At 47.8% G+C, this 17190-nt stretch overlaps 5 protein-coding genes across 5 annotated transcripts; 4 read left to right on the forward strand and 1 right to left on the reverse strand.

Annotated features, from left to right (window-relative positions):
- Positions 1 to 763: 763 nt before the first annotated feature.
- Positions 764 to 4780, forward strand: ASPBRDRAFT_57388 (uncharacterized protein; the record flags this gene model as incomplete). The annotated part of the gene is made up of 9 exons (XM_067627732.1): positions 764 to 1064; positions 1118 to 1275; positions 1330 to 2149; positions 2209 to 2321; positions 2375 to 2730; positions 3890 to 3975; positions 4091 to 4372; positions 4440 to 4557; positions 4618 to 4780. The coding sequence occupies 9 exons, from the start codon at positions 764 to 766 to the stop codon at positions 4778 to 4780; spliced, it is 2397 nt and encodes a 798-aa protein (XP_067476068.1).
- Positions 4781 to 5244: 464 nt separating this feature from the next.
- Positions 5245 to 10613, reverse strand: ASPBRDRAFT_46100 (uncharacterized protein). Its single transcript, XM_067625556.1, has 7 exons — positions 10494 to 10613; positions 10381 to 10427; positions 9832 to 10309; positions 9588 to 9709; positions 9207 to 9522; positions 7562 to 9157; positions 5245 to 7506 (listed from the first exon to the last, which is right to left on the reverse strand). Exons 1-7 carry the CDS (start codon positions 10566 to 10568, stop codon positions 5383 to 5385), a joined length of 4758 nt encoding a protein of 1585 aa, XP_067476069.1. The 5' UTR covers positions 10569 to 10613; the 3' UTR covers positions 5245 to 5382.
- Positions 10614 to 11756: 1143 nt separating this feature from the next.
- ASPBRDRAFT_198414 (uncharacterized protein) lies at positions 11757 to 11988 on the forward strand (the record flags this gene model as incomplete). Its single annotated transcript, XM_067621200.1, has 2 exons — positions 11757 to 11862; positions 11936 to 11988. 2 exons carry the CDS (start codon positions 11757 to 11759, stop codon positions 11986 to 11988), a joined length of 159 nt encoding a protein of 52 aa, XP_067476070.1.
- A 1429-nt stretch (positions 11989 to 13417) lies between these two features.
- ASPBRDRAFT_198415 (cytochrome P450) lies at positions 13418 to 15206 on the forward strand (the record flags this gene model as incomplete). Its single annotated transcript, XM_067621201.1, has 5 exons — positions 13418 to 13741; positions 13811 to 13913; positions 13989 to 14057; positions 14117 to 14719; positions 14785 to 15206. 5 exons carry the CDS (start codon positions 13418 to 13420, stop codon positions 15204 to 15206), a joined length of 1521 nt encoding a protein of 506 aa, XP_067476071.1.
- Positions 15207 to 15530: 324 nt separating this feature from the next.
- ASPBRDRAFT_46103 (Zn(II)2Cys6 transcription factor domain-containing protein) lies at positions 15531 to 17133 on the forward strand. The gene is made up of 2 exons (XM_067625557.1): positions 15531 to 15665; positions 15726 to 17133. The coding sequence occupies exons 1-2, from the start codon at positions 15567 to 15569 to the stop codon at positions 17037 to 17039; spliced, it is 1413 nt and encodes a 470-aa protein (XP_067476072.1). The 5' UTR covers positions 15531 to 15566; the 3' UTR covers positions 17040 to 17133.
- The last annotated feature ends 57 nt before the right edge of the window (positions 17134 to 17190 follow it).

Below are 17190 nucleotides of genomic sequence, written 5' to 3' on the forward strand. Positions count from 1 at the left end.
GGCGTTAGTGCAATACATTAGGCCCCATCATGGCCCACTGTGTCACTCCAGCTCTGGCAGAAAACCCAGACTTTACCGCTTGCCACACCGCTCCGACCGGCAGAACCTAGTCGACCTCGTCCCAAAAACCTCGGACTTAAGCGGATTTAAGGACATACAGTCCCCAAAAAACCGCTGCGGATTCTGTACACTTTTTGACCGCCTTTGAGGGACGCGGCAGAAAATGGTCGCTACGGTGACGCCCACGTAGTAGTACTACTTAGGTACTCACTTTCTCATACTTCCAGATCGTTTCCTCATTTAATCCAGCCATATAGATGGAGTATAGCCTATTATGTCATGAGTTTGACATATTCAGACGTTGTGCAGTGGTCGCAGGCAATGAGTCCTCAATTCAGGGTTTCCACCAGTCCGCCATAATTTTCGAGAATATATATTTCCTCAAACTACGACACATAGTTCGTGCCTATAGAACGCAGATGGCGTGCTAACCAGTGGTAAGACATCTTTTTTATAGTGCGATATGCAGTATTATTGCATTTCAGCGCATAGTTGGACGATGACCAGATCTTGAGCACTGCTTGAACATCAAGCATCTTTATATCGTACTTAGACGGCGTGAGCATCCTGCAGGCTGCGTTTGGTCCGCTGTGACGCGGATTGCGTTATGTGCGGGGTTATTAAGCAATCCCCTTGAACCTCACTGCATCTGCCGTTCATCTGCTTTGACACGAAGCACACAAACTTATACTAGACCAGCAATATGCGGAGTCTGGTATGTCTGTTAGCCCTGGCTGGGCTTACTACAAAATCGCTAGGGCAACAGCAGCAGCCGCTTTCTGCGACCGCCAAGCCCAATGTCGTCTTCATATTAACCGATGATCAAGACGCGCATTTGGGCTCTCTGGACTACATGCCTTATGTAAAAAAGCACCTTTTAGACAAAGGAACACACTATCGCAGCCACTACTGTACAACCAGCGTCTGCTGCCCTTCGCGTGTGACCCTTTGGACGGGGAAGCTGGCCCACAATACGAATGTCACGGATGTCAATCCTCCACATGGTGAGTACACTACATATCATCACTTGTATAAGGGTTATGCTTATACTTTTCAGGTGGCTATCCGAAATTCATCTCGCAAGGACTCAATGACAACTACCTACCTGTCTGGCTACAGGAAGCTGGGTACAACACCTACTACACTGGCAAACTGTTCAATGTTCACACGGTGGACAACTATAATGCCCCCTTCCCAGCTGGATTTACCGGCAATGTAAGTTAGCCAGCACACATCTCAGCCCATACCTCTCTCTAATCCATCACGCAGGACTTTCTCCTGGATCCATTTACATACGACTACCTTAACAGTACCTTCCAACGGGACCACGAACCACCCCAAAGTTATGAAGGCGAATACAGCACTGACATTGTCGCACAAAAAGCATATCGCCTCCTCGACGAAGCAGTCACCGCTCAAAAGCCCTTCTTTCTCACAGTCGCTCCCATTGCACCACACTGCAACGTGTTCATGAATGGAACCGGCTTAGATGCCAACCCTAAATTCGACTTCAGCGCACCGATTCCCGCGAAGCGACACGAGCACCTATTCCCGGATGTCAAAGTTCCCCGAACTCCCTCCTTCAACCCTGAATATCCTTCAGGCGCTAACTGGATAAAAACCCTCAAGCGACAAAACGATACAAATGTTGACTACAATGATTACTTTTACCGCCAGCGTCTACGCGCCCTCCAGGCCGTTGATGAGCTAGTTGATGGTCTATTTACTCGCTTGAAGGAATATGATATCCTTGACGATACACATATAGTCTACAGTAGTGACAATGGATACCACATTGGTCAACACCGACTCCAGCCAGGCAAGTCGTGTGGATACGAGGAAGATATCAATGTTCCCTTGATCATCCGTGGTCCCGATGTCGCACAAAATGTATCTACGGATATTGTTACGACTCATACGGATCTTGCTCCCACCTTTCTCGATTTGTTGGGTATCCCTCTGCGAAGCGACTTCGATGGTGACCATATCCCTTTGACGGAGAGCCAGTTTAAGGCAGCCCGTGAAGACAGACAAGAGCATGTCACGGTTGAATACTGGGGTTATGCAGCAGGAGAGGGTATATATAACTGTGCGTATCCACCCTTTGGCCCCTAACTCCTGACTCTGAGCGTGCTAATCCGGACAAAGTTGACTTATCGGCATACAACAATACATATAAAGCCGTCCGCATCAAGGGGAGCGGATACAACCTCTACTACTCTGTTTGGTGTAACAATGAGCATGAGCTCTACGATATGACTGTAATTGATCACCCCTGATTTCGTTCCCTTTGGTTATCTAACCAAAGAGACAGACCGACCCTTATCAACTCAACAACCTCTTTTCCCCAGACGGACAACATAAAGTAATCCCTCATACCATACTGAACGTCGAACTTTCCAAAGTCATCCAACGACTCGACTCCCTTCTCCTCGTGCTCAAGTCCTGCAAGGGCCAAGTATGTGTCAAGCCATGGAGCGCCTTGCATCCGCGTGGGGAGGTCAAGACGTTGAAAGATGCACTGGATGTGCGCTACGATCATTTCTACGAGGTAGAGCAGACGACGCGGGTCCAGTTTAACGAGTGTGCGCGCGGGTATTTTCTTGATGCGGAGGGCCCGCAGTTCGATCAGGGGACTGAGTATGAGGTTCTTCGGGATGGATTGCCATGGTATGAATGGATTTAAATCTCAATATCGAGGATTATAATTGTTACACATGTGACGGCATTCAACTGCATGGGTGGTGTTGTGTAACCTTCATCACTTCGTATGAGATCTGTGGTTGTAATGTGCGAAATGATGGGAAACAGGGTCTGACTTGCGAGACGCGATATTACACGCATAAGGACCTTTGATATTGTGGTTAGCGGTCGGGGTGTATTCACAATTTTGTTGAACCATCCTCAAGAATGAGGTGTTGACGCGTTGTTTTTGTCGACAGTCAAGGCCTCAGGCAGAAACCTGATATATCCACATGATGAGTCGAATATGCTAGGGGTTTGCACATGCATCGCAGGATTGAACTCTGAAGACGTTGAAGGCCTCTTATGAGGCCAGATTGAGTTAATGCATACTGCAACATCATATGAGCAACTTTGCAATATGTCAGATGATTCACGCCTTGTTCAACGCCAATGCCAAGACTGGGGATAGAAGCCGAGTCAATCCCGTCCGGAACCGTCGGGTAAGTCATCATGCGGTCTGACTTGGAATCCAGGTGCCAGCAGGTCCTTTCATTGCTCTAATATTCATATCAATGGTTATTCTGTAGAAGTAAGGGGTAAAATCGGCTACATCAGCGGGTACCCGAAAGTATCATTGCCTTCAACCCCGGAAACCGGGCAGGAACAAGGCCTGCTAAGCACGGGAGACAGGAGTGGGTCAGTCACCGTTCCGGTGGATCCCCGAAGGAGCCGAGTTATTATTATTCCAGCCGGATCAGCCCGTCTGCGAACCTCCCCATTCTCTCTCCTGCCAACTCCCCCATATTCTGATCGCCAGGAACGCTCACGAAACAATGGATTCTGCGATTCTGCCCTTTTGGGGTGCCCCGACCTCTTATCTAAAGTATGGCTCTGGATCGCTAGTCAATTGATGTGCAAAGTGTAGACTAACCAATGTCGATAGCTTTTGCGAAGAAGTCCGTTTAGTGCAAGCGCAATCTGGTCTTTTCTTGGCCTTTAATATCAGCTGCTGATCTGCCCCCCTATTTAGGACTATGTAGTTACGCGATATGTTGCAGAGTTTATCAATACGCTCAGCAGCTTTATCTACAGTGCGTTCTTCATCCCCCCTTCAAAGTAGTGCCTGTTTTGACACTTCATCTAGTTCTATATGGTATCTATGGCCTCTGGCAGCTCCAAAGCAAACGCCAGACCGGACCGCGCTCAATCCCTTACTGCGGATTAATTGGCGTCGGTGTCTGCTCTGCTGGTTACCATATGACCTTGAAATATCACACCCAGATGTGTACTGCCTCCTCTCTTCAGCCAATCGAAATGATGGTTTGAGCTAATCCAACTTGAACAGCGGATGAACTATCAATGCACCTCCTGACTACTCCGCTTCTGTACCGCATTCTCTCTTTCCAAGCCACCCCTCAGTACACCAAGACAGTTGGGATCATCCTCTCTATACTGTTCACGATCGTCATGGTCGTCCACATGGTCATGGACGAGTTCCTGCTCCATGCAGTGGCATTCGGGTCCGCGGTCTATCTGATTGCGACTCGCACGCTCAAGATCATTCCTCGGGAGATTCCGGATGTCGAGACCCGCAAGAGAATTCAGTCTGTGGCGCTGTTTGGGTGCGGTATGTTATTCACCAGTTATCATTGACTTATCAATCGAGGCTACAGCTGACTTTGAAATGTCTGTAGCGAGCTTCATCTTCGGATATCTCGTCTGGCTGATCGACGAGTGGGTATGTCAATCTTTGATCGGAGCCAGACACGCCGTTGGGCTGCCCGTGGCGTTCTTGCTCGAGCTGCATGGCTGGTATGTACACTGCTTCGTTGATAAAGTTAAACCCGGGATCTAGCTAACCATTGTTACAAGGTGGCATGTCTTCACTGCGATTGGTGGGTATATCGCTGTGGCGATCATTGATTTGATTACTTCTGGGGAGGTGAAACGGGACTCGGTTGCACAGCTCGCGTGGCCGTTACCGACTGTTGCGAGGGTGCTTGGGCCTGTTTCTGGTGAAACAAAGGGGGAGTAAAGGTAACGCAAATTACTGGGATCGATAAGTTAGAGACTCGTGCGTATAGAAGAGCAGGGGCATAGGTTACTGGATCGGTTCGAAGTGGCAAAGCATTAAAGATATTCCATGAAGGATTTAGAGAGCAAAGGGATACTACTCCGCTATTATATTAAAGCATGAGATGTAGAATACTGCAAGTAAACAGAAGGTGTGTCCAGGAATGCCAAATACTCACAAGTAGAAACCCCGTATTCTTATGGTTGAGTATACGGTCTCTAAATCCCAGGCAGGGCATTATTATTCAAGCTTCGCCGTAGATCCTGCCGGCTCCAACTTCGTATATGAAAGTATACACTGAGAAGACGCTACCTGAATCTTGCAAGTGGTCCTATGGTACGCACTCTTGTGACCGACGGATACAAGCCCAGGAGTCATTTGGAGTGATACAGATCCATAATCTCCACGATTACTGTTCAGACATTCTTGGTTTCTCACAAAGGTGAAAAGTCCCGTGTTAGGCCAGCAGAGTAGTCCCACAATTAACAAAGACTCTTTCACTTCTACTATTGTAAAAGATGGATTTGTATCTCGAAAATACATGGTCATCTGCAAATGGAAATCTATATGTTGGCATAGTCTGGCTCTGGGGAAAACTGTAAGGTGCCAAGTGCTGACTTTTTGCCCATTAGAAGAAGAGAAGTGGCAGAGAGAGGCTCAATGTAGGTTGGACGGAAGTCAGCAGGGATGGCCAAAAATCTCTCGTCGTTGTAAGTGACCCATTTCATGTTACGGTCCACGGTGTACATTGCCAGCCTTTCCCAGTTCAGGAAGATCCTCGGTCGAGTTGAGTTACTATTGTAAGAGTGTAATTCTTTAGTGGCTTCTTCCTTTGACATTTCCCATATATAGACGGAATCAATGTCTCTTGCTGCTATGCGAGTATCGTCTGGCGCGAATACCAGGGAATAAAGCGGTGACGTATACCCAGTATGCCTCGTAAGAACCTCTCCGGTTGTAAGATCGAAGATCCTCACATACCCCTTCTCACAACCTGTCGCAATTTGCTTCCCGCTCGTGGAGAAGACGAGGACCTTGATGTCGCCATAGCCAATGTCACTTTCATACTGTTTTGGCTCCCTGCCAAAGCTCCAAATAGTCATATCTCTGCCTGAAGATGACGCCACCTCGTCACCGTTTGGTGAGAAAGCTAACACCTCACTTCTTGGAATCATTTCTGGGCTAGCATGTTCTTCCTCACCGGTAGCAATATCGTAAACCCGCAGGACGCCATCATCGCTCTGGAAAGCCACTTTCCTGCTCTCTGGCGAAAAAGAAGCAGCCACGCCGTATTGGCTCCCAAGTACAATGTTGGACTTCCCCGTGGCGGTATCCAACACTTCGAAGCAGTCATTCTCATAAATCAGTGCAGCGTACTTGCTGTCTGGTGAAAAGGCCGCAAACCGGCCGATTTTCTCTTTCAGTCTGTGTTGGAGTTTGCTAGTGGCAAGGTCCCAGATTTCAGGCGTAGCTGCGTACCTAGTAAATATCGCTGTTTGGCCACTAGGAGAAACGATGGAGTCATATAGACGCTCAATTGGATCTATTGGTGACCCTTGTGGTTGGTCCCGCGAGCCATGGAGATCCCATATTCGCACTGCTTGCTCGTCATAGGCAAAGGACACTAGTTTGCGACCATCAGGGGAAAAGGCAAGAGCCATGACTTCTCTCGAATGACCTTCTAGTCGATGAATGATGTGTGGAGTAAGCAGATCCCATAACTCAATAGTTCCTGCTTCCGTGCTCACAGCCATCTGGGTTCCATCTGGAGAAAAGGCTAAGTCTCCGACATCACTTGACTTGTACTCTAGCATCACCTCAGGCTCCCCATTTATATCCCAGATCTGTACCATGTTATAGTCGATCCAAACGGCGATCCTTTTGGAATCCGAAGAAAAGACAGCATGGAACCAATAACCAGTCCTCGCTTCCCAGGCAAATATCTGTTCGGTATCGTAGACTCCAGAAGCACGGGGTGTGATTTTCCTCAATTCTATGTGATCATCTGAGTATGAAATAATGAGTTCTCCATTGGGTGACATAACCCGTTTCCCAAATTGGCCGCGTATAATCCTGGTCTCCCCGACATCAGGAATCCAGAGACACACTGCTTTGGGAGATTCTGAAAGGAGCGCATATATTGTCGAGTCCGACAACAACGTAAAGACTGTACTTCCACTAAAATCTGTTGGCAACTTCTTCTTTTGCTTTCGATGTCCTGTTAGGATGTTGAAGGTGTTAACAGTGTGATCTTTGTAAACCGCTATCAAATCTCTACCACTGGGAGAAAACAGTACTCCTTGCACATCCTCGCTTTGATATACTAACTCATTGTCCCGCAGAAGTTGCTCAAGCTCCCCAGTTATCAGATTCCAGACCATTATATTTCCCATATAGTCACCAACAGCAATTCTCGTTGAATCGGGGCAAAATGATGCACACTTCGGTCCCTCGCACCGGAATATACGCTCAGATTGGCCCCAACTGTCATGAGTATTAGAGGCCAGGTGTATCCACCGGGGAGACTCCTTCTTATATTGCTTTCGTACCACACTTGATGTCGGGGAGAAGATAAGGGCAGAGTAATAGACCTGGAGGGGAGCCTCGGCGATGTCAGAGCCATGATGATTGACAAATTGTCTCCCATCCTCAGCGAATTCAGAAAGCTCTGAATAATCCTTGACCTGCTTCTTTTCATGTCAATACACAAGTAGGGGGGCGGGGTGAAGGGACCGTACTTACCGCAACAATATTTCTCAATTCAGTCATTGTGGGACTGGCATGCGACATCCTTCTCGTAAGACTTAGAGCCTCAAGCCAGTGGGTAAAGTGCTCTTTCAGAAAGGTTAATAGTTGTGAGGCTTCCCCTGGCTGAATGGACTCCACACAGTTGATATGCGTACCCCAATGCCAACAAGCATACTGGACCTCCTGGGGAAGCTGCTTGTCGATGATTTCCTGTGATACTTCACTTGCCGCCATACCTGGATGTTGGATGTTGCAAATATTCCTTCGCAGATTGCTCTTCTCATTAAGAATATCGATGCATAAATGAAACAGTTTCCTATTTGCTTGCTGCTCGTCAATGAGGAAGTTCACATCTTTGCATCGATTCGGATCAACAAGATAGTCACGAAAAGAAAGGTGAAAAAGTGCAACCTGTGAGTTGTCATCTTCGGGCACGACCAGGACTGAACTCAGATTCTTGAGAGTTATTCTGATATCCTCACAGGACGTTCGGAGAAGTATTGCAAGGCTACCCAGAGGGAGCGCCTCTGGCATAGTGATGACTGATCCAACTACCAGCTGGAATAAAGATAGCAGGCGCTTCCTATCGGGTCCCCGCTCCGGGATTGCCTGCTGCAAGACAACTCGGTACATTTCATCAATGTCCCAGGTAAGAGATCCGTCAGGCTTATCAGTATTAAGCAACATATTCAGGTTATCGTCGATGAATTCGCTATCCTCGAGAAAGCGACAGGCCGTCGCGGCAGCGATGAATAGTCGCCCACTTCGTTCAATAAGTTTGTCTGCTCGTTCTTTCCCAGGCCAGGCCTCGTGGGTCGAGCCATTACGTTGCTTCCTTGTAGCGATTTCGGATAGTTTGTCTTCGAGAAAGACGCGAATGTCTCGTTCCGTGGCTTCATCTCCAGTAGAATCAATCATTACATCATAGTAAGTCGTTGAGGGAATCTTTTTAAACCCATCAGCCAAGTAAGCCTCGGGCCGGCTAGTCACAAATATTCGTAGCTGAACTGTCTCCACTTCTCTCGCCTTTGCAAGAAGTTCTATGATGCTCTGGGAATATATGCGTCCTTCTTGGCATTCGTCCAACGCATCAATAACAAAGACTAATACCGAGGGGTGTGAAATTTTGTCGCTAAGCGCAGAAAGGGGAACACGAAGGAGACACTCCCATTGCTCATTAAGGGACCGCTGAGTCACATTGTGATTGCTCTGGATGGACTCCTTTAAGTGGGCCGCAAAGCCGGGGAGCACATCTGCTAATTGTCGAGCGAGGGTGGGGATAAGTTTATCGGGACTTGCTCGGTCTGCATTGCTTCTTGAGAAGAAGAACGAGGCACCAAGAAGAAGCTGATCATTGAACATCTTGGCCGCAGTCCGAGCAATGGTAGACTTGCCGGTACCTGCCATGCCCCTGAGCCAGAAGATGCAGTTGTCATCGCCTCCATTGCCCCATTTTTGAATTTCATAAAGAATGCGTTTCCGGGTATCTTCATGGCAGTATGGTGGAGGGGGCATGTTCTTCCTATAAGTATCATAGGCAGCGTATTGGGCTTCGGGCAGTTCCCTTATCAAGGCATCTTGTGTGAGGCGCTAAATGTAACGGTTAACTGACATCACGCTTGTAGACTGTTTGACCCACCTTGATATCCTCATGAACTTTCATGGTTCTACTTAGAATGAGCTCTGTAGCCTTCTGGAGATTATAGTCAACACTCGCGGCTGTGTTCCGATCCAGCACTTTCAGATCCGACATGATACTCGTTTCCCTCTCCTGCAATTTCCCATACATGGTTTTCCAATTGTCTTTCAAAATGACGTTCCTTAGCAGGCGTTTGATAGAAGAACGAGAGTATTGGGAAGCCAGCAATATCTGGTATTCCAGAATGTGCGAATAAAGGTCGATTGTCTTGTCTTTCACCTGGGAAAGAAGTCTCTGACGTTCAGGTGACCGAGACCTGCGTATAAGACAAGCATTAGCACTAGAAGCCTCAAAGTTTCACAATAAGCTTCTTGATCTTACCAGACAGGACCCCTAGAGATCAAAGGGGTTGCTTCCATGACTCGACAACGAACCAATATTTCAGATATAATCTTCAATCCAGTTTGGGCGTTGGCAAACTGTGTCAGTGCGTTGTCGAGCAGCTATGGTCAAAGTTTAGCAAGCTACTGGGTAAACTCAACGCATCAAATTCATGCTAGATCCGTATCCGTGGAAGGTTACGGCTACAGCGATGCCGCAACAAGCAGTAATCGAAGTCACTTACGGGAAAGAAGCCCGCCACGCAGCCCCATGCCAAAGCTGCATGAGGCTCTGCGCTGACAGCTGCTGTGATGATGTCTTTGAACATCTTGATCGTGCCGAATATCTCAGACACCTCATCCCGAACTACTCTGCCCCTGATGACCAGTCTGGAATTCTGGATCACATCCAGCTTGCGTTTGACGATATCCTGCAGCTTTTCAAGGTTGTCTTCATCTCCCTTCTTATCCCCATTGTCCTGGCTCGTGCCTGGCTCGCCTTGACTGATCTCGGCTTCTAGCAGAAGCTTGACGAATTGGGCCACGACGTTTTTATCTAGCTTCTCCTCGACTTTCCGGTAAGCTGCTTCCCAAAGACCGTTGCGCAGTGTGTTGTCATGCAATCGCTCGTTCAATTCGATCTGCTCCTCTTCGATGGAAAGCAACTTCGGCTCGTTGAGCTCCTTGAATTTATGGTGGCTAGTCTCCTGATCGACATCCCTGCTTTTGGATTGCCGGGGGCAAGTGACATCAGTTTCATCCAGCAAAGTTTAGAGCATTCGGAGTCTTCTTACGCTGCTTTTCTCGATGCAGATAAAGCAGGCGCAGACGAAGGGTCGGCCTGTTGTGGTTATGATGAGTATGTCAGCCTCCTCTAGTTTTGCTGGGCCAAGGGTCTATATGTTACCTCTTTTGCGGCGTTGTTTCGCTTCTTCCAGCTGCTAGGCTTGAAAATGCCTTTCAGGGTTTCGTGGCAGGTCATGTTGCACGCCTCAGTGGGTGGTGTATTGTGGGCGAAGAAGATGAATGCCTTGGAGGTTCCAAGCGGGGTTACGAAGGGTTAGTTGGGTGGAAATTAGGCGCCAGAAAAAAGCAAATACACCTAGGTCCCTGCTCTACACCCTGCTCATGGCAATCATTGGCAAAAAAGCAGCTTATCATGCCAACAGGGGCAAGACTGAGGAAAAGTTCCAAGAATATTCTTCTCCTTTCTCTTTTCCATCTGCCATCCCTTTGATTCCCTTATTGTTCCCTTTCTAGCCATGTTTCTTTTGATTGAATCATGCCTGTAAACCTGGCAATTACATGATTTCGTTTGTTGGGCAATGTATCCGGATGAGCCCTCAGCGTGGAATATATGACTTTGAATAAGCTTTTCCCATGGTATCACTGAAAAACAATATCCACCGCACCAGTGTAGCACATCCGTCGTTTGAACTTTAAGAGCCCAGGTAATTATCAGGACGTGGGTCACCGGGCCCACTGAGAGACCTCGCCAGAACCGCGCTTGCCGCTTTAGTAAATGACATGCTCTAGTTATAAGCAATATAAAGCTTCTGCTTGCCTGAACAGATCAGATCAGTTATTTTCTATACAAATTTATAACTATCCCTTTTCCTCTCCTTCCTTTCTTTAAATATGCAGGATGTCTTCAGCTAACTTAGTATAATCTAATTCTTAATTTCATAAGTATACCGGCGAGTGACATCTTCAGAGTTAGATAATCTTTAGTTGATCTATTTTGTCTATATACTTTGCATCATTTGCTAATCTGCTTAGCATTTCTTTTTTCATACTGCAAAACTTCATTATATAGTACTACATATGATTATTGATTCAAATTTGATCTAACAATCTAATGATACTGGCACAAAAATAACTATGCATAAATCTGACTAAGTACAGCCGGGCCGGCCACCTCCGGTTGCATAACATTCTCGTGCAGGATGCACACTAACCGTCTCATCTTCAGTGAAGCGGGTTGTCAGCCAACTCGGGGAAAATGATTGTCTATAAATGCACATTCTGTGACCGAAGCTTCAGAAACCAGGCACCATCTACACCGGCATGTGAGATCGCATACTCAGGAGAAGCCTTTTCGGTGCAGGACATGCCAAAAGGAATTCGGACGGCAGTAAGCCCCTGATGCACCAGGTACGACGGATGCCTAATGGGTTACCAGGAGCTGCGCTCGCGTTTCTTCATCGCTGAGAAGAACCATGGCAACGCTCAGCTGGGCCATGATCTCGCCGTTAACTGCCATATTGAAATGACTCGTAAGTGTGTCCCTAGATCTGAACCTAGGTAGCTCTCTCTGGAACGTGCCACTGATTTTCGTCGATCCCGCAGACCTTGGCGTCTTTCTCCCTGAGATCTTCCAGGAGTTCAAGGACACCCTGTAAATCAATCGGCATGGGAGCCAGCCGATGAAGTGCCAGTGATGCTGCGCCTGGTGAGTGGCACATGAGCAGCTCTACTTCCAGTGGTGCGGCAGGGTGCCCAAATAAGAACAATGCGGCAGTTTCTGGTTTCGTGATCATGGGCGAGAAGGGGTTTGGGACGGGAGTCAATATGCCAGGTTATTAGTGCCATGGCAAATAGCTGGGTTGTCGGTATTTCAGAATAAAAAGGGGTAGAAAAAGATTAGAGTGACTGTATATTTTGGTACAATACTGAAAAGTGTGTTTGTAGGCAACTATAGTTCTAGACTAACATGAAAACTAGCCTCTGAACACTAGGGTTTGGTAAGAAGCTTTGTCTGTAATTCTTTGCAGAAGAGATCTATCAAGTATATGATTTATAACGTCAACCTGATACGTTCAAACTGCTGATCTGTGAGAAGAATAGCTTACCGATTGTTCGGACGACACTGTAGCAGAGGCCAGTCATGGGATTAACAGAAAATAGGTATTTCCATTGATCAGTGGTCCATTAATTTTCCGGTGGAGGTCAATACTGTGCGAGTGTCAGAAGCGCTGAATCAGTGCTCATGTCCTCGAAGTCGGAAGTTAACGTGGCAGGCATTCATGCATAAAGCCTATACCAATTTAGGATTTATTCGATTGTCTATTTGTGCACTTCATGCAGAAAGGACGGTTGGCACCGAAGCGTATCGATACTCTCTGGTAGACTCGATTTAGTCTCTCTGATTGAAAGTGGGAACATACGGCCCATCAGTCAGGGCTGATTTGATGTTCCCCGCATCTCGGCTAGAAGAATGAAGTCCAACTCTTCCACAGACGAGACAGCATATTTCTAATTATTCTTGGTAATGGTTCACAATTCGAGTCTTGTACTTGTACACTTTCTGGGGGTTGGAAGCATCACCCTGACTTAGAATGCTTGCTACCTCTGAGGCAGATTGATTCTTCGATGAGTCGTGTACAATGATTCACGTTTCGGATAGACGATATCATGCCGGCCCTCCTTTGGGGTCTAGACTGACAGATTCATAAAAGCGGTCCGTCGATATGTCCAATGCTAGTGTATAACCTTCTTCATCAAGGATAATGATCTTAATGATCGATGAGACACTGCGTGCTATGCTCAGATGCAATGCATAAACGCTGAATCAGTGCGGGCCCACTTTAGCGGCGCTTCCTGCAGATCAACCAGGAAATGCGGCACTAAGATGAGGAGGTGTATCCAATGCATTCTGGCTACCAGAACAGCCAGATTCCTTCATCTGTAGAGGATATATAGATAATTATCAAGCCAGAATCTCTTCTCATTTTTATAGAACCACATGCCATTATCAACTCTCGTCTTTCCTCCTATTGATACTACGTTATGGACTCTGCGAAACATTATCTTGTGCCCTTGCAGGCAAGCATGGAGAATACGCCAGGATTCAGCTTGATGCCCGCTCCGTTCTTGGTGGTGCTGGCTTTAGGCCTGTCATTGGTCTTACTTCAGAGCTTCGGATACAAAGACTCAGCCCTTAATCCAAAGAAACCATTCGAGGTTACGTCCACCCGGGTCAAGCAAGAGTTCTTCTCCAGTGCAAAGAAGTTGCTAGGGGATTGGTTTACGACTCATTCAAACACGCCAGTACCTTTGCACACCGATGTTGGAAGAATGACAGTGCTCCCTCCGAGTATGGCAAATGAAATTCGGAATGATGACCGTTTAAGCTTCTCCCGATGGACTTTGAAGGTATACCTCATCTTCTCAATATTTGCTCTTTAGCCCCTTGCTTGTGTGGAAGTATCTAAAACGCCTCAGGCATTCCATGGGAACCTACCTGGATTTGATGGATTCCGTGAAGGCGGACAAGATTCGGGGATCGTACAGGCTGTTATCGGAAATGACTTGACGAAATACCTGAGTAAGTCACCGAATCTGACCAATAGTGATGTTTGTGCATATCTGCATACTGATTTAGTATCCGGAATCAATACAGACAAGGTTACCGAGCCCCTTGCCAATGAAACATCCGTAGCCGTCCGTGAGCTGCTGACCGATAACGAAGGTAGATATTTTGATGTCTCTTAATGTACCGGTGATAAGGCTAATGGATGTGATGATCAGAATGGCATACTATCCGACTGAAGGATGTGATAATGGCCCTCATCTCTCGCATTTCCTCCCGGGTCTTTTTAGGAGAAAAATTGTGCCGCAATGAAGAATGGCTGCGAGTCACTCAAGACTATACAACAGATGGATTCTTAGCGGCCGAAGAACTTCGCATGTGGCCTGCCGCTGTTCGGCCCATCGTCCATTGGTTCTTACCCCGATGTCGCAAGCTCAGGGCCCAGGTGAGGGCAGCTAGGAGGGTCATGGAGCCAATATTGGAGGAGAGGCGTCGATTGAAGCAAGCTCTTCAAGCAGAGGGTCAGCCCTCACAAGGGTTTGATGATGCTATTGAATGGTTCGAGAAGGCTGCCAAGGGTCGTCCGTACGACCCTGTCAGCGCGCAGCTCATCCTTTCTGTCGCGGCCATCCACACCACTTCAGACCTCACGTGTCAGACAATGACCCACCTGGTACAGCATCCAGAGATCTTAGACCCTTTACGCAGGGAAATTGTGGATACTCTCCAACAGCATGGCTGGAAAAAGGCCGCTCTGTACAACATGAAACTGTTGGATAGCGTTATCAGGGAGAGCCAGAGGCTGAAGCCAATTGGGAATGGTAAGCAGGCATAATCCAGCAGTTCTTGTCCCTTTCGCTGTTTTGACTAATTTAATTGTCCATAGCCTCAATGCGCCGGATAGCTCTTAAGGAAGTCAAGCTCTCGGATGGCACGGTCATTCCCAAGAATGGCATGCTTGCTGTATCGGCACACAAGCTGTGGGATGAAGACGTCTATAAAGATGCGAGTTCCTGGGACGGGTACCGGTTTTACAAGATGCGTGATGATCCTGAGCGACAGACCAAGGCTCAACTGGTTACAACGGCCCCGGAGAACCTGGCTTTTGGACATGGCAAACATGCGTGTCCTGGACGCTTCTTCGCTGCTAATGAAGTGAAGATTGCCCTTATTTATCTGCTCCTGCGGTATGATTGGAAGCTACCGGAAGGTACTGTACCAAAGGTTCGTCATGGTGGGTTTAGTATGACGGTTGACCCGACTCTGAAGATGTGTGTTAGAAGGCGTCGTGAGGAGATGGAGGTCTGAAGGCGAGTGGCGGATGTTCATTGCAGAGTACCTCATAATAAATATCCAGATGCACGTGTCACAAAGCAAGACAATAGTGAGTATGCACAAAGCAGACATGAAGTGAAGGTATACATCCACAGATAAGACCAAACCTACAGAAATCCCAACAATCCACCGAACTAATGCCGGGGTTTCCCCGGGCAGGGCTGAAAGTCTGCTGTGTGGGGCAATTCCCCTGAAGCCCTTCTGCAACCAACGTTAATTCGCCCCGTTTTAAGTTTTAAGCATGCCGGTGCCTGCGTTGGATTTCTTTCCTCCATTTAGCTTTCCTCTGATCCATCTTAGGCCAATCGACTCTAAAACGCCAGGACTGTGACAATGGGCGCCTCCCTCGCCCCTTATACCCAGAAGTCATCGCGCAAAAGCCATCGGAAGTCCCGTCTAGGTTGTAAGAACTGTAAGAGGCGTAGAGTCAAAGTCAGTCCCGATTCCTTCTTCACTTGAACATTTGAATAAATGATATTGACCGATTGCCAGTGCGATGAGATAAAACCACACTGCACCAACTGTCTCCGCCATTCAATAGAATGCGACTACAGCTCTCAACCCCAGACTAACCCCAACTCCACTCCACCATCCCAACACTCAGACTCTATATCACCACCATCTCAAGGTCCCAGCACACATAGTTACACCTTCTACTCATCTACATCCACCAACTTCCAGACCCCAAAACGAGGCCATGGCACTGCTCACATATCAGAGCAAGACACAACCCAATCACCACCACCAGCACCACCAAACAACGACCTCGTCAAGCGTCCCTTCCAATACACAGCCCTCGACATGCTCCTCTTCCACCACTTCTCCACCTCCCCCGAACTAACCGGCGCCCAACCAAAAGCCCGTCAACAATTATCCCAAATCGCCTTCACCCACCACTACGTCATGCACATCCTCCTCGCCTTTTCAGGCTTCCATCTCGTCCGACAATCAGACAATCACCAATGGAGCCAAAGCATGGGATTCCCAACTTCAGACATCCATAGTGAAGCCGAACGCCACTTCAACATTGCTATCCGCGACGTCTCAGCCCTCTTACCGGATCTCAACCACGACAATATTCCCGCAATGTATGTCTCCGCGACATTCATCTTCCTATCGAGTCTCGCCCGTGGCCCTGAAGCGGGAGAGTATCTCGCTTTCCGGAGTGACGGGAACCCGGGACATTTATCTCTATTTCTGGGTGTACGCTCTGTCTTTGAAATATTCAAGACGGATATGCCAACCAGCGGCTTGTCGATTCATGGCGAGGATGATGATTCTCCTGACAACAATAACGAAGCTGAACAGCAACGTGATGGATCACCTACTGCATCGCAGAACAAAACAAAGCTGGAAGATTACCGCCACTACCTGGATACTTACCGGTCCCTCCTCAATACATCTATACCTATTGCGGATCCACGACTAGGAATATATCTGCAAGTCCTAGACAGACTGAGTGATAGTCTCGACGCCATTATGAGCCCCGATCCACAGGCAAAAATGAGAATGGGCCTCTTCCCGCTCGTCTTTTCGTGGTTGTATCAGTTACCGGATGAGATCGTGGGTGATTTGCAGCGGAGGGAGCCGGTTGCGCTGATTCTGTTTGCGTTCTTTTTGTATCTGCTTGGTCGGTTGGATCATGTTTGGTTTATTTGTGGGTGGCCGCGGCATATTCTGGAGGGGATTCGGGGGCATTTGGATGTTGGATATCGGGGGTATATTCAGTGGGCGGTGGATCATGTTGGTGGGTTATCAGATGGGCTAGGGGGAGGAATGGAGGTCATGGAGGTCGTTAGTAGGTAGAGGTCTGTGTACTGGCTGGGGTGTAAATAACAATTTCCTATATATGATCTGTCCATGGCATCAAGTAACTGGTGAATGCTGATAATTATCAAACACCCACCGCTCCCTCAACCACCTACCATGCCAACATTTCCAAACGCATCCTCGCATC

This window comes from Aspergillus brasiliensis (assembly GCF_001889945.1).
Source record: "Aspergillus brasiliensis CBS 101740 unplaced genomic scaffold ASPBRscaffold_11, whole genome shotgun sequence".
Taxonomy (NCBI): domain Eukaryota; kingdom Fungi; phylum Ascomycota; class Eurotiomycetes; order Eurotiales; family Aspergillaceae; genus Aspergillus; species Aspergillus brasiliensis.